The 12,148-nt window shown below is 33.1% G+C and overlaps 1 protein-coding gene across 2 annotated transcripts in view; it reads right to left on the reverse strand.

The window, feature by feature from the left end:
- Positions 1 to 12,148, reverse strand: part of Nectin3 (nectin cell adhesion molecule 3) — a 113,863-nt gene that overhangs the window by 57,131 nt on the left and 44,584 nt on the right. The window contains exon 6 of one of the 2 annotated variants that reach the window (XM_021653235.2): positions 6,987 to 8,806. The exons of the other annotated variant lie outside the window; for it this stretch is intronic. Coding sequence (XP_021508910.1) covers positions 8,226 to 8,806 — 581 coding nt within the window. The 3' untranslated portion in view covers positions 6,987 to 8,225. Of the gene's footprint in view, positions 1 to 6,986; positions 8,807 to 12,148 lie in introns of those variants that run through there. 2 annotated transcript variants of the gene reach the window in all.

The raw sequence follows: 12,148 nt of genomic DNA on the forward strand, positions 1-12,148 counted from the left end.
AAAGCTGGGTTGAGACACAAGTCTTCAGCCCTTGCTTTTTCTCAGATTTTGGGGTTGGATGGGAGGCAACAGCTAATAAAGGCTTGCCCTTTGTCTGTCTATAGGAGATAAAAAGCTGTTTTCATGAAGATGTATGTCTCGTGCCTTAATTCCTTACAATTACATCTTCACACCAGACATGGCAAACTGAAATGGAAATGAAGGGCTGGCGTGTTGGAAAAGTTTTATCTACCCAAGTACTATTATTCACTTGTAGTACTAAGGAGGCCGAGGCAGATATATGTCTGTCAGTGCAAGACCAGTCTTGTTCACATGTCGTTTCACTTTCTATGATTTTCTTTTGCAAACTAACAATATAGTTTACTTGTGGGTCATTTCATTAGCTTCATTTCAGATTGCACCTCTTACCCTTCTGAACAAGTCATCCATCTAAATAAACTGTCAATGAACACAATCTCGACAGAGTGGGAAAAACATGCGATTGTGCTCAAACTACAACTTTTAGCATAACTGAGATTATCAACTTCTGTTCATCAGTCTAATTACTAGCTCTCCATTTGATACCATAAAATTCAAATATTTGTCAGTACAGTCAAAGAGTACTTAGTGCTTGTAAATGCAAGAGAAATTTGGGATCATTCTACATAAGGTTTTCTTCAGAACAGAAACTATATTTTTAACCACTACACCAAACTTCAATGTGGATGAGTCTACTATCTTTAATGAGAGGCTAACTGAAATCCAAAGTCAACCACCTAAAAGCAGTGGCAGAAATAAAAAAAAAAGTCCCAATTGTCAAATCTGCTATTTCTTATGCACTAGGTCTTTTAAATATGCCTTTAAAAGAATGTTTCCTCTGGTAGAGGTAAAATGGACCTATCCCTAGTACATACACTTTAAATTTGTGATTCCTTATTTTATAATAATGTTCACAGGATAGTAACAGTAGTACTTCCAAAACTGTTTTTCAAAAGCTGAGGTTACTTGAGTATGAGTGCACACTAAGATTTTTCAACCCACAGATCATCACAAAAGTAGTTCACACAGGTAAAGATGATGGTAAATACATAAAAGTTACGTTCCATGTTTCTTTTCCTGGTTCTTTTACTAATTTAGGAAAGAGACAAAGCATACTTAAGGATAATCAAATGCTTTAAGAATACAAGTTGAGTGTCAGTATGAAACACAAAGGAAGATGTAAAATCTTTTGCATGCAAAGCATTTTGATGGGAATTTGAGAAGTTGATTCAAAAATACCATTTCAGATAAACATAGAGCCCATACATAGACTGTTTATATTGCACAAGTGAAAAGGTTCACTGTGAAAGTGAAACTTGATGTTTTTTTTTAAACCTAAGCTAATGACTTGAAGAAACATCTTATCACCTAGGGAAATGGCCCACAAAACTCAAATGTCTTAAGTGCCAGAAAATAAGTGTTACAATTTTACCACGAAAAGGAGGTATATGAATCTCTAAAAACAAGATTGCTTCTATCACGACAGTTACAGTATCTCACATTCACTGTAAATTTACTCCCTAATCCACAAAAACTTACCCCCCAAAAGAAAAATGACCATCTGTTATGTCAAAAGCATAGTACCTATAATAAAGATACCAATTGTACATCTTCTAAGACAAATGTTCAAAAAGGCCAGTTATCAGCCATCCAATACATATTGAACTCTTTTAGAAAATCATGCACATATGAAATAGATATCAAATATGTTTTCATTATTCATTATTTATCTTTTACTTACTCTCACAGTGTACCAAACCGTTATTGTCAGATTTTCCCATAAATAAGCCCTCAGTGTTCAGCGCTGAGGACCCAGACCTTGTGGATGCCGAGCGAGCTCATGGTCTACATCTGTGCTACACTGCCAGCCTTCATTTATCAACAGCTCCTTCATGTTCTCTACATGACAGCTGAGCTTGTATCAAAATAAAAAAAATTAATCCCACCAGTTTTTTCTAAGTACCATATTTAGCTCAGGTCACTTTCAGGGGCTCATTCAATGAATTAGCAGGCATCTATGTGCCAAGCACTGTACCACCGCTAGGAATACACAGGTGAACCAGTCATTATACTGGTCTTCACAACAAACAGAAGCCTTCCAAGATGAGGTTATAAAGTTCATGAAATACACACAGTCCAATCAAGCGCAGAAATAGCACTTACATTTGAAACACATTTAATGGGGCTGGGGGTAAAACTCAGAAGTATTGCTTGCTTAGAAGGAGAAGCTACCTTCCATTATTAGCAAATCAACACCATCACCCCCCCCCCCAAAGGAAAAGCAAAAAGGCAGCATGGTTATAAAAAAAAAAAAAAAAAAGTCATAACCAACACACAACGCATCAGCTGGCACTATCAACCTGACATGATCAAGTGCCAATTCCTCACTTGCCGCATGGGGCCCCACAATGCATTCCCTCCATGGGGAACTGAGGTGTCTTTAAGAGCTCCACATTAAGCCAAGTATCAGAAGATACGAACAACAGAAGGTCTTTTAAATTATTGAATCAAAAAGTCTAAAAACCGAGATTTTAAAAAGGAAGCACATTTAATCATTTTTAAATATTTTGTGAGAAACGAGATTGTTTTAAAATGAAGCACATTGTGTATCCCAAATAGTGACAATTACACTGACATTTTCAAAGTATTATTTATCAGAGTTAAAAATGTCCATTTCAGACTATTTTAAAATACATACAACTGAGTTGCTCTAGAAGCACAAATGTACTTGGAATACATACTAATGTTACAATCAAGAGTTTTCACTGATCTACAAAAGACAGACAAAAATAATAAAATGTAAACCTGGGATACATACAAGATGATTGAAAAGACCATGGGTTGCACTTGTTATTTCTGTTGAAGTATCATAAATCTATCATTTGAGATATACTTCTATGGACTGGCCTCCCAGTGTGGAAAGGGGGTGAAAGTAGTTTTCAATAAAGGGAAAGTGTGGACATAATTATTCATGTATCAGGCACGCCACAAAGGGAAAGCACAGTTAATACATCTGGATATGAGTAGGTCCTCTGTGGTTGCTAAGGTCGGAGCAGAAAAGCAGGTATTATGAGGCTCCCAGTGGAAGAATGCATCCTCTTCCTATGAAGCCACCTTGTGCACACAATGAAACTTGAATGCAAGCAAGGATATAGACCTTAATATCAACTTATGAAAATGCAGTGAATGCATTTGGGGCTAAGGGACAATCTACACGGGCAACTATAGGAAAATAAAGCCATTTTAGAACACAAACACAAACACAGAGGGAAGAAATGTGGGCCAGAACACACAAGAAGGTATTTCTAAAATTGCAATACACAAATCATGCTTGGATCCTGATTAAAACTGATAAAAGTGACAGAAATGTGAATACTTACTGCTTGAAGTTACAGAAATATTTGGTTTTGGTATAATAAAGATACGAAGAAAATTTTTAAAAAGCTACAATGGCTGATTTCTAGAACGATTTCTATCTTTTAGAATGCATGATTTACCGCCAATGAGGAAATGACAGAAATGGTGACATGCTTAAAATGCTGTGACAGTGATCTGGTAATAACCAAAGCAAATGGATTAAAAAAAAAAATTCCACAGGTAGCTTTTCCCTGAGACATTTCTAGTAACTGGAATGGTAAAATTTCTGTACTGGTGTATCGATGTAGAAATACTATGCATATAAGAAAATAAGGCTTTTGATGGTTCTCAAACATTAAGGATTACTTCTGTGGCAATGTTACCATCCAATACTCACTTTTTCACCACTGCCATCATGGTGTACAGCTAGGATAGTGAAATGCTACTTTCTTCCCACAATGAAATAAACTTTATTCTTCCAAGGTGAAACATATATTCCCTGCTGCCAAGCTCCAATTAAATATATACAGTACAACCTGTTGTAAAGTTATGCTTAATTTTGCTTCTCATTTTCCTATTTTAAAAATCTAGATATACCATAACAAAAGAAAACACACGTATGTAAACAGAGACATGTCTAAACTTTAAGTCGGGATACTGTCGACACTATCCTAAAGTTGCTTCCATGAACGAATTTTTATTGGTATATCACGAGGTGAACAAAAACAATCCAAAGTGTATGCCACTTGAAGAAATGGCTGCTTATTTAAAAAAAAAGTCTAGAAAAATACATAACATTATTAAAAATAACAAATAGTAAACAGGAAATTGAGTATAAAGTGTTGTTTTTCTTCAAAACAGTTCATAAGCAGTAAGTAAACACCACTAAATGACAAGCTAAGTAACTTTTAAAATGAGGTGACTTCAAAATGAAAACCAACTGATATTTACATGCAGTGGTTCCAGGACCCCAAAGTGCCAAAATACAGTGATGTTCAAATCCCTAGCAATGTAGTAGATGAACATAATCTCTACATATCCTACGTGCTTTTATCTTCAGATCACTTAAAATGTCTAATGAATAGTAAATTCTGTGTAACGATTGTATGTAATGTTTACAAAAAGGTGAGACACACAGGTTGCACATGTTTGGTGCAGATGCAATTTTCCAAATATTTTTGAGTATCACACTGATGATGGAGACACAAAAAAGCTCCTGAATATATGCCAAAACCAATGGTCTAGTGGCTAACATGTCTTAGAGGCACTGTCAACGTTTACTTAACTCCCTCTTTAACCTGATATTCATTGTTTGGGAAGAGGAATGAAGGAGATCCTACTTCCTCTGATTATTAATTGCATTTTAATGTTTAATTGAAAGGACAGTGGGTTATGCATATATGAACATACAAACAGGCACATGAGCAAATATGAGGACAAAGAAAATAATACAGAATTCAGTCTCACTTTAGAAATATGCCACTGAAAAGCTTTGTTTCAAACTATTTCATGGTTTATTGAAAGGCAATGAGGACCAATACCTAATAAGTAATTTTCTTTCTTTCTTTTTTTTTAAGTATTGGTTAAAAGCTAAAACTGAAAACTGAATTCAACGCAGAATGTCAAAATAATATGAGAAATAAGACCCCCCATTTTGACAGGTCATTTCCAATTAACAAGTAGTGGGAAAACCTGTTTATACTCTAGACCCTGTAGGGTTAAAAAACTCACTACGTGTGCCATTTTTTCCTTTCTCATATCTTATGTTGATTACTTCCACATATCAATAGCCTATGATAATTATATAGTTTAACAGCCTTTATCAAAATTACATCAAACATTTTATGTATTTTGGCTACATGTATTACATGTCACATTTTGCACTAATTCTAATTCCTATAATCCCTTAATTTAAAAATGTAGCTAGTTTCTTCCTATAACTCTTCACACATGAATGACTATCAGAAGCAGCAATCACTTCTTTAAAAACATTAACAATTTCTTTATACATAGCTGTGTGTGTGTGCGTGCGCACGTGCGCATGCACGAGTCCAAGTGTGTGTGTGGAAAGGGATGGACACAGATACACACACACAGCACTTATTAGGCACGTGGTTAAATACTAAATGTTCAAATATAATCAAGTACTATTTTAGAATTAACTTCCAGCTTACAGAAGTTTAGTGTATTTTAATAAAATTTACAGAAAAAAAAACCAACTTGTAGTATTGAAATGATTTAACCAGTAGAAAAGAAACAATGAAGCAAATATAAAAATGTAAAAGCAAATCGAAACATATCAAAGTAACAAAAAGTAAACATGGACCCTAAAGAGTAAACATTATCTTTCAATTTTCTAAGGAGAGATGCTTCTTTCATTCCTAACAATCAGCTGTGCACATCACCAGTATTCACATGAATATTCATGTGCAGACAACCTCCTAGGTACAGTGTACACACATAAAGCTTTAGTGAACAACAGTGCAATGTTTCCAAAAGCCATAAGCACCAGTGTAAGATTCCTAGACCCTGCCAAGCCTCCAGCGTACCAAATGATCCAGATACAGACTACATTAAATGCGCCATAGGTTTCGAGGCTGCCTTTTGCCCACAAGACCAGAGGCGATGCCTGAAACTAACCACATAGTCAACAGAGTAATGGGAGCTCACCATCAGCAGGTATTTGTACTTTAGAAACAGCTCTCAAGATACATTACTAACTTCTTCTAGACTATATATTCAAGTTGGGATTTATATGGACTCCTAAATGTAATCATTCTGCTTGGTCTCACACAACCTATCAAAACTCTACTTCTAAAGTATTTAATCAAAAAAGCAATAAATTCTTATCTTTCACAGAAAGAAATAGACCTCTCTTTCTTGTGGCTCATATCATTACTGATACTTAAGTGAAAATAAAGTTAGTTTTGTCACAGTGTATTGTTACTAAGAAAGTGTACTCCCAATGATTTGAACTAAGTGTCTAGTTGTACATTAAGTGATTAAATATATTAAAACATATTTTCAATGAGATATTGGCAAACTAACTTTATTTCTTAATCTGATATTATTGCCTTACAATACATGTTAGGGTAGAGCTAATTTTCAGAACACTGCTAAAGAAAAATAGTGTCTAATCATTCAGAATAAAGCTGTCACTACTTGCAATATTTTAGGAATATGCCACAATTCTGTCTTCTATATGAAACATATAGAATAAAATTCTAGTATATATTTATATATAAAATTCACATATATATATGAATGAAGGAGGATTGGGAATAGTGGTTAGTAGAGTGAAGAGTGCATAATTTTTCTTTTATTAAAAATAATTTATCTATTATGATTCATTTAATAACATCTTTACTCTCCTGGCAAGATACTTGTTCTACACAGTCCTTTTTCCTAGTCAACTGATAGAAAAACATTCTTTGGGCCTTAAAACAGTTTCTATTATCACGATTTTAAGAACTCTACTGCAGAACTAATTCACCATACAAAGAACATTAACATTTGAAGATTTATATAACATCTCTCAGAAATTACATGATACTGGAAAGAATATAGTTAATGAACTATGTGAAACAAATGAACAAAATAAACCCAAAAAATCTCATGATATGTTTCCAGTTTTAATTTGAAAACAAAAACAAAAACAAAACACAAACAAAAAAAGCTTGAATCATACACATACATTTAGGAGAAAATGGAGAAAAAAGGGATGGATTGCCAATACTCATAGCAAGTGTTATCAATGACTGATTCTGTAATTCAGATTTCTCTAATTAAACCTCAAGCTTCAAAGTTTATTTTCATTGCTTTTGTACATGTACCCGTTTGAACAATAGCAACATTAAATAACTAAAACAAGAAGATCTAGAAAATTCTTTGTATAGATTCCTGGCTGAAACAGTTCATGTCTAAGTCTGGCACACAAATATACTCAAATACCCTCTTTGTACTTATCTGCCTACCATATTTTCATCACTATTTATATACTTGTCAAATAAAGCATTAAAATAAGCTTAATGCTTCATGCACCAAAACCATGTTCACAAAACAACTTAAGAACTTTCTTCCAAAAATGAGAAAAATTAATAATTATTGTTAGGAGGCATATATTTTATTACTCTTCAATGTATTTTGGACAAAAATATTGACCAGCTAATTATGCTCTTCCACACATCATATTCACTGAGTTTATGGCCACAGTTTTAGTGCAACAAAATATCTTTGAAAAGCCACTTTACAGTAATTATGGCAAGGCTCATTAAAATGCAGAGGTAAAGATTCTATCTATATAGAAACTTAGAAAATAATGTTGGAAGATGAAAGATACTCCATCAGGATGAATGATTTTAGTATACTAAAAATATATAAGCATTTCTTGAATTAGTTTTACTGTCAATTTTGATGGAGTACACTTAGTGGTGATAAGCTTTGAGAGGTATACGTTACACAAATATTATACTTGAGATTATAGTCTTAGGTAAACATTTAATACACAATACCAAGGTAGTTTCATTTTTTTCTGTTTTTAATTTTTGTACCAAAACGTCATACATTTAACGTTGACATTTCTTCTTACCTGTGTGCCTCAGACCAATAAAGTACTCTGCATTAGAATTTAAATCTTGAGACAGTAGTACAGCAGTGAAAAAAATTGTAAAGCAGCTCAGATACATTGAACCCAGATTTTACATTTTCATTTGTCAGATCAGAATATAAAAAGTAAGCTCGAAATCAACTTGAAAAAGCTTATTCTTCCTCAAGAAAAAGTATGAACAATCTGAAAATGATCAACTAGTATGAATGAAACATTGTACATAGTGAAGTCACATTAGTGGCTGTTAAACATACCACTCCCTCCTGGAAATTACGGAACCATCTACATGGGAAACTAAATCATCTTCATTTTCATCGTAGCGTTCATCATTGACGAACTTCATTCCCATTTTTAGATCTTCGTAATAATCCATCGGTCTTTCAAACCTAGTGAGATTTTCTACATTATTCCACTGAGTTTTTTCAGGCTCTTCTAAGTAGTCTTTACGTATTAGATTGTTCACTGGATTTTTGTTTTCTTTTTTTACACTGTCTGGGTAAGAATCAAGCTCATCTTGTTGAAGAACATCGATTTGCGATTCTTTTTGCATGTCTGACGGTGGAATGTAGTTTTTGGCAAAGTAGTCTCCACGAAACGTCCGTCGTCTCCTATAGCAGAATATTCCAGCCAACACACTCACGAGCACTATGAAGAGGGCCCCACCCACTACACTAGCAATGATGGTGCCAATTGTGTCATCCTTAATTGTTGCCAAAGTTGACAATGGAAAGGGCAATTTTTTAGGCTCTGTTGCTAGATCCTCGATGTCAGCAGTTGAGGAATGCCACTGAACTGTAGGCTGAAGGGTGGTGGTAGTAGGAGGATCTAATGGAAACAGTAAAGATAGACAAGACACAGAAGGCAGAGAATGTCAGTGAGGCTGATCCAGCAGCAGTTGAGAAGGCAGCACAGCTCATATTTACATATTCACAGTAAAAATAGTTTTTCATTCTTAATTTAAGATTAGAAAGTAATGTAACTTACAGATATTTAAAAAAAAAATCCTGACACTTTAGTCAGTTACCAAGGTAATGAGAAAAATAAAACCAGTGGTATGAGTCCAAAGTCACTGATCCACATTTGAGTAATACTGTGCACTAAGGAATGGGTTGCTGTTCCAATGTAGATTGTTACTTAATTGATCTGTACATGCCAGCTTAAGAACTATCATATAAAATTTCAATTAAATAAAATATTTCAAATGGGTAGTTTTTTAGCCAGTAGCAAAAGGATATAAAATGATAATTGAAGTGGAATATTTTCTTAATATGTATCTTTACTTAATAAGTAAGATCAGAACTTATCTTTTAAAAGAATGAAAAACCATAGAATCTTGTTAAGTGGGCATACTATATAAGTTGTGGGTTTAATAATTCTCTCAAAAATATTTATCTTAAATAAAATATACTATAAACTTTTTATGAAAGATATATAATAGTAAAGACCATTGTTTGGTAATTTAAAAAATAAAGCACATATGTAGAACGGTATCAATCAAATGGGCTATTATGAAATGAAACTAACAAACACAAAGTAAAAACATACTAATTGCCTCTAATAATCAATGGATAATATATTTGTGTAATTCCATGCCATTGTTTTAGGACAGACTGTAAAAGGAAATAGCTAATATTTTAGAGAGAACATTCTAACAATATTTAAGTATTAGATGCGAATGGACCATTTATTAACATTATATTACAGACTAGCTATTAATATTAAAAAGCAACTAAACATAAAGAGTAAAAAATTAAAGATTGGTTAATTGTCCATTATGTAGTATCTGTAGGCCATGATACATAAAGTTCTAGAGTTTAAAGATGAGTTTTAAAATGTTGAAGTTTTCATAGAGAAAAATAAATGACCCAAATGATAATCTCCTAAAATTAATTTTTACATGAGTGGTTCTGACAGAGTTTTTAAAAATGATTGTTAGAAAAAATACTAAATCTACATGGGGTAAGTTATTCTAACATCACAAGCTAAAGAAATATACTTACTGAAACAGGTTTCATCACGGAATGCCATATGTATAGAATGTGGTAAAAATTTAGCAAATACAGTATTTTAAAAAAACAAAACAAAAAAAAAAACCAAAACAAAACAAAACAAAAAACCCCAAATAACGTAGAGCTCTTTTCCTATGGTTTTAAGGTTCTGTAACAGTTCATACTGATGGATGCTATCAAGGGCAAATGTACACGAACCTAGGAAGACTTATGAGACAATTTTTTCTAGCTGGGCAAATTCATTTTCAAGAAAGCAACTGGTATTCTTTTTAGCGTCAACAAAGTAACGCTTCATACAGTCCAGCTTCTAGAAATTAAGGTACATAAGACAAAAACTTAAGCTTTGTTTTTGTGAGACAATTTATGTATTTTTTAGGGGAATAACAGGGTAGCCAAGTTACCAAATGTATGTAATTATTACAAAGAAAAAAATGTACCAACACATTGAAATAAAACTACAAATTGCCTATATTAATTATTTAAAACTTATACATTGTATACATCTGTATGAGACTTTCAAAGCTTATGATGGTCTCTAATGCCCTAGTTTTAATAAGAGCAATGCATACACCTAAACTCCCCACCAAGTAGAAAATATAAAACTCAACAGTGTTACAATATATTGATAAAAATTTAACATTTTTATTTCTACTTGCAAAGTTCTTTATATGTACACAAATAAATTTCTACTGTCCTTTTACTTGTATTTTACAAAATAAAGATTTCAGAAAAATCTAACAAAAATATTTAAAACTTTAGTTAGCCTTATTAGTGGCCCTAGAAAATGTTTAATTAAAATTTACTCTTCTTAACAATCGTTAAAGATAACATGGCCATAATGTCAGTACTGCAGGAGTTAACACTTCATTTTATATCTTAAGCAATGGACATATGGCAATGGATAGCAGACCTATCTTTTTATTTTAATCTAGAATGAATCTCCGTCAAAGATTTTAATAATCATTAACAGCTACTTATCTATAGTGATTTAAAAATCTCATCATCACTCCTTATTGTTTCAATCAGACATTTTTATGTTCTTTGCTAAATGTTTGACATAAGATGACAGATATGAAAATTGCAGTTGATTTTTAAGATCTCTACAAAGGAAGGGCCTTTTTAATTTGTTTTGCCAACTAACTGATTAGTTCTGCTACATAAGAGAACAAATAGTAAATTTAGAAATATCCTTGTCACTATCAGGCACAATTCAGTCTAATAATTGTGTTAATATTAAATATATTCATCTTAATTTTTTACATATAGGCTCTTTTTTTTTAATCACATATCTCAAAGTTAGAATTTACCACTTGTAGATTCTAAAATGTATGCGTGGATCCTAAAATCAGTAATATGAAATTCAACTTTGCAGAGGAGTAAGAATGCTAGGCACGAGGTATTGACGTAAAATGTCATAATTTGATATTCTACTTTCAGAAGTAATGAGTTAGGCAATCAGCAAATCAGAAAAACACAAGGTCCAACAGGCAGTGGGTTTTAGACTAAGAGCTACCTGAGAACCCTGAGAGTGACGCTATACTGAGCTCAGTGCAGCACCTAAGCTGAACGCTGCAGTCAGGAAGCCTCGGCCTTCTGTCCAAAACCTGATGGCCACCAATGTGAGAAGACACAAGTTCACTCAGAGTTGCTAAATCTGTTTTTCTAAGTAAAATTTTTTGACTCTTGACATAGATTATACATTTCCAAAATAATAAAATATAATTTTAAGATTATATAGTTTTAAAAGTTACTCTAACACTGAGGTGATCTCTTACTATGTCATTTACAGTCTCTTACCCTGATGAAAACCAAATAGTGTGATGAAAAAGCACCTTGTAAAAGTACCAGCACATTGAGGGCACAATCAGCAGCAGAAACAGTGACTGCACCTGGCACAGACTCTGCGTAGGAAGGTAAGATCCAATTTTTGATCACGTGATTAACACTACCTCTCCCAAAGTTCTCTTCTTCAGCAGTACTCTGAGTAACTAAACTGACTACTTATATTTACTCAAAGTTGTATCCCCTATTTATAAAACCTAATAGATTTTTGATTTTTAAAAAAGGGTTCGTCATCAGTTCCCTAAACAAAGAAAATAAAGTTACTTCTTTCCTAAATCTATTTTTTTCACTCATGCAACAAGAATGTACTGAATAC

Source organism: Meriones unguiculatus, chromosome 17 (genome assembly GCF_030254825.1).
Source record: "Meriones unguiculatus strain TT.TT164.6M chromosome 17, Bangor_MerUng_6.1, whole genome shotgun sequence".
Taxonomy (NCBI): Eukaryota; Metazoa; Chordata; class Mammalia; order Rodentia; family Muridae; genus Meriones; species Meriones unguiculatus.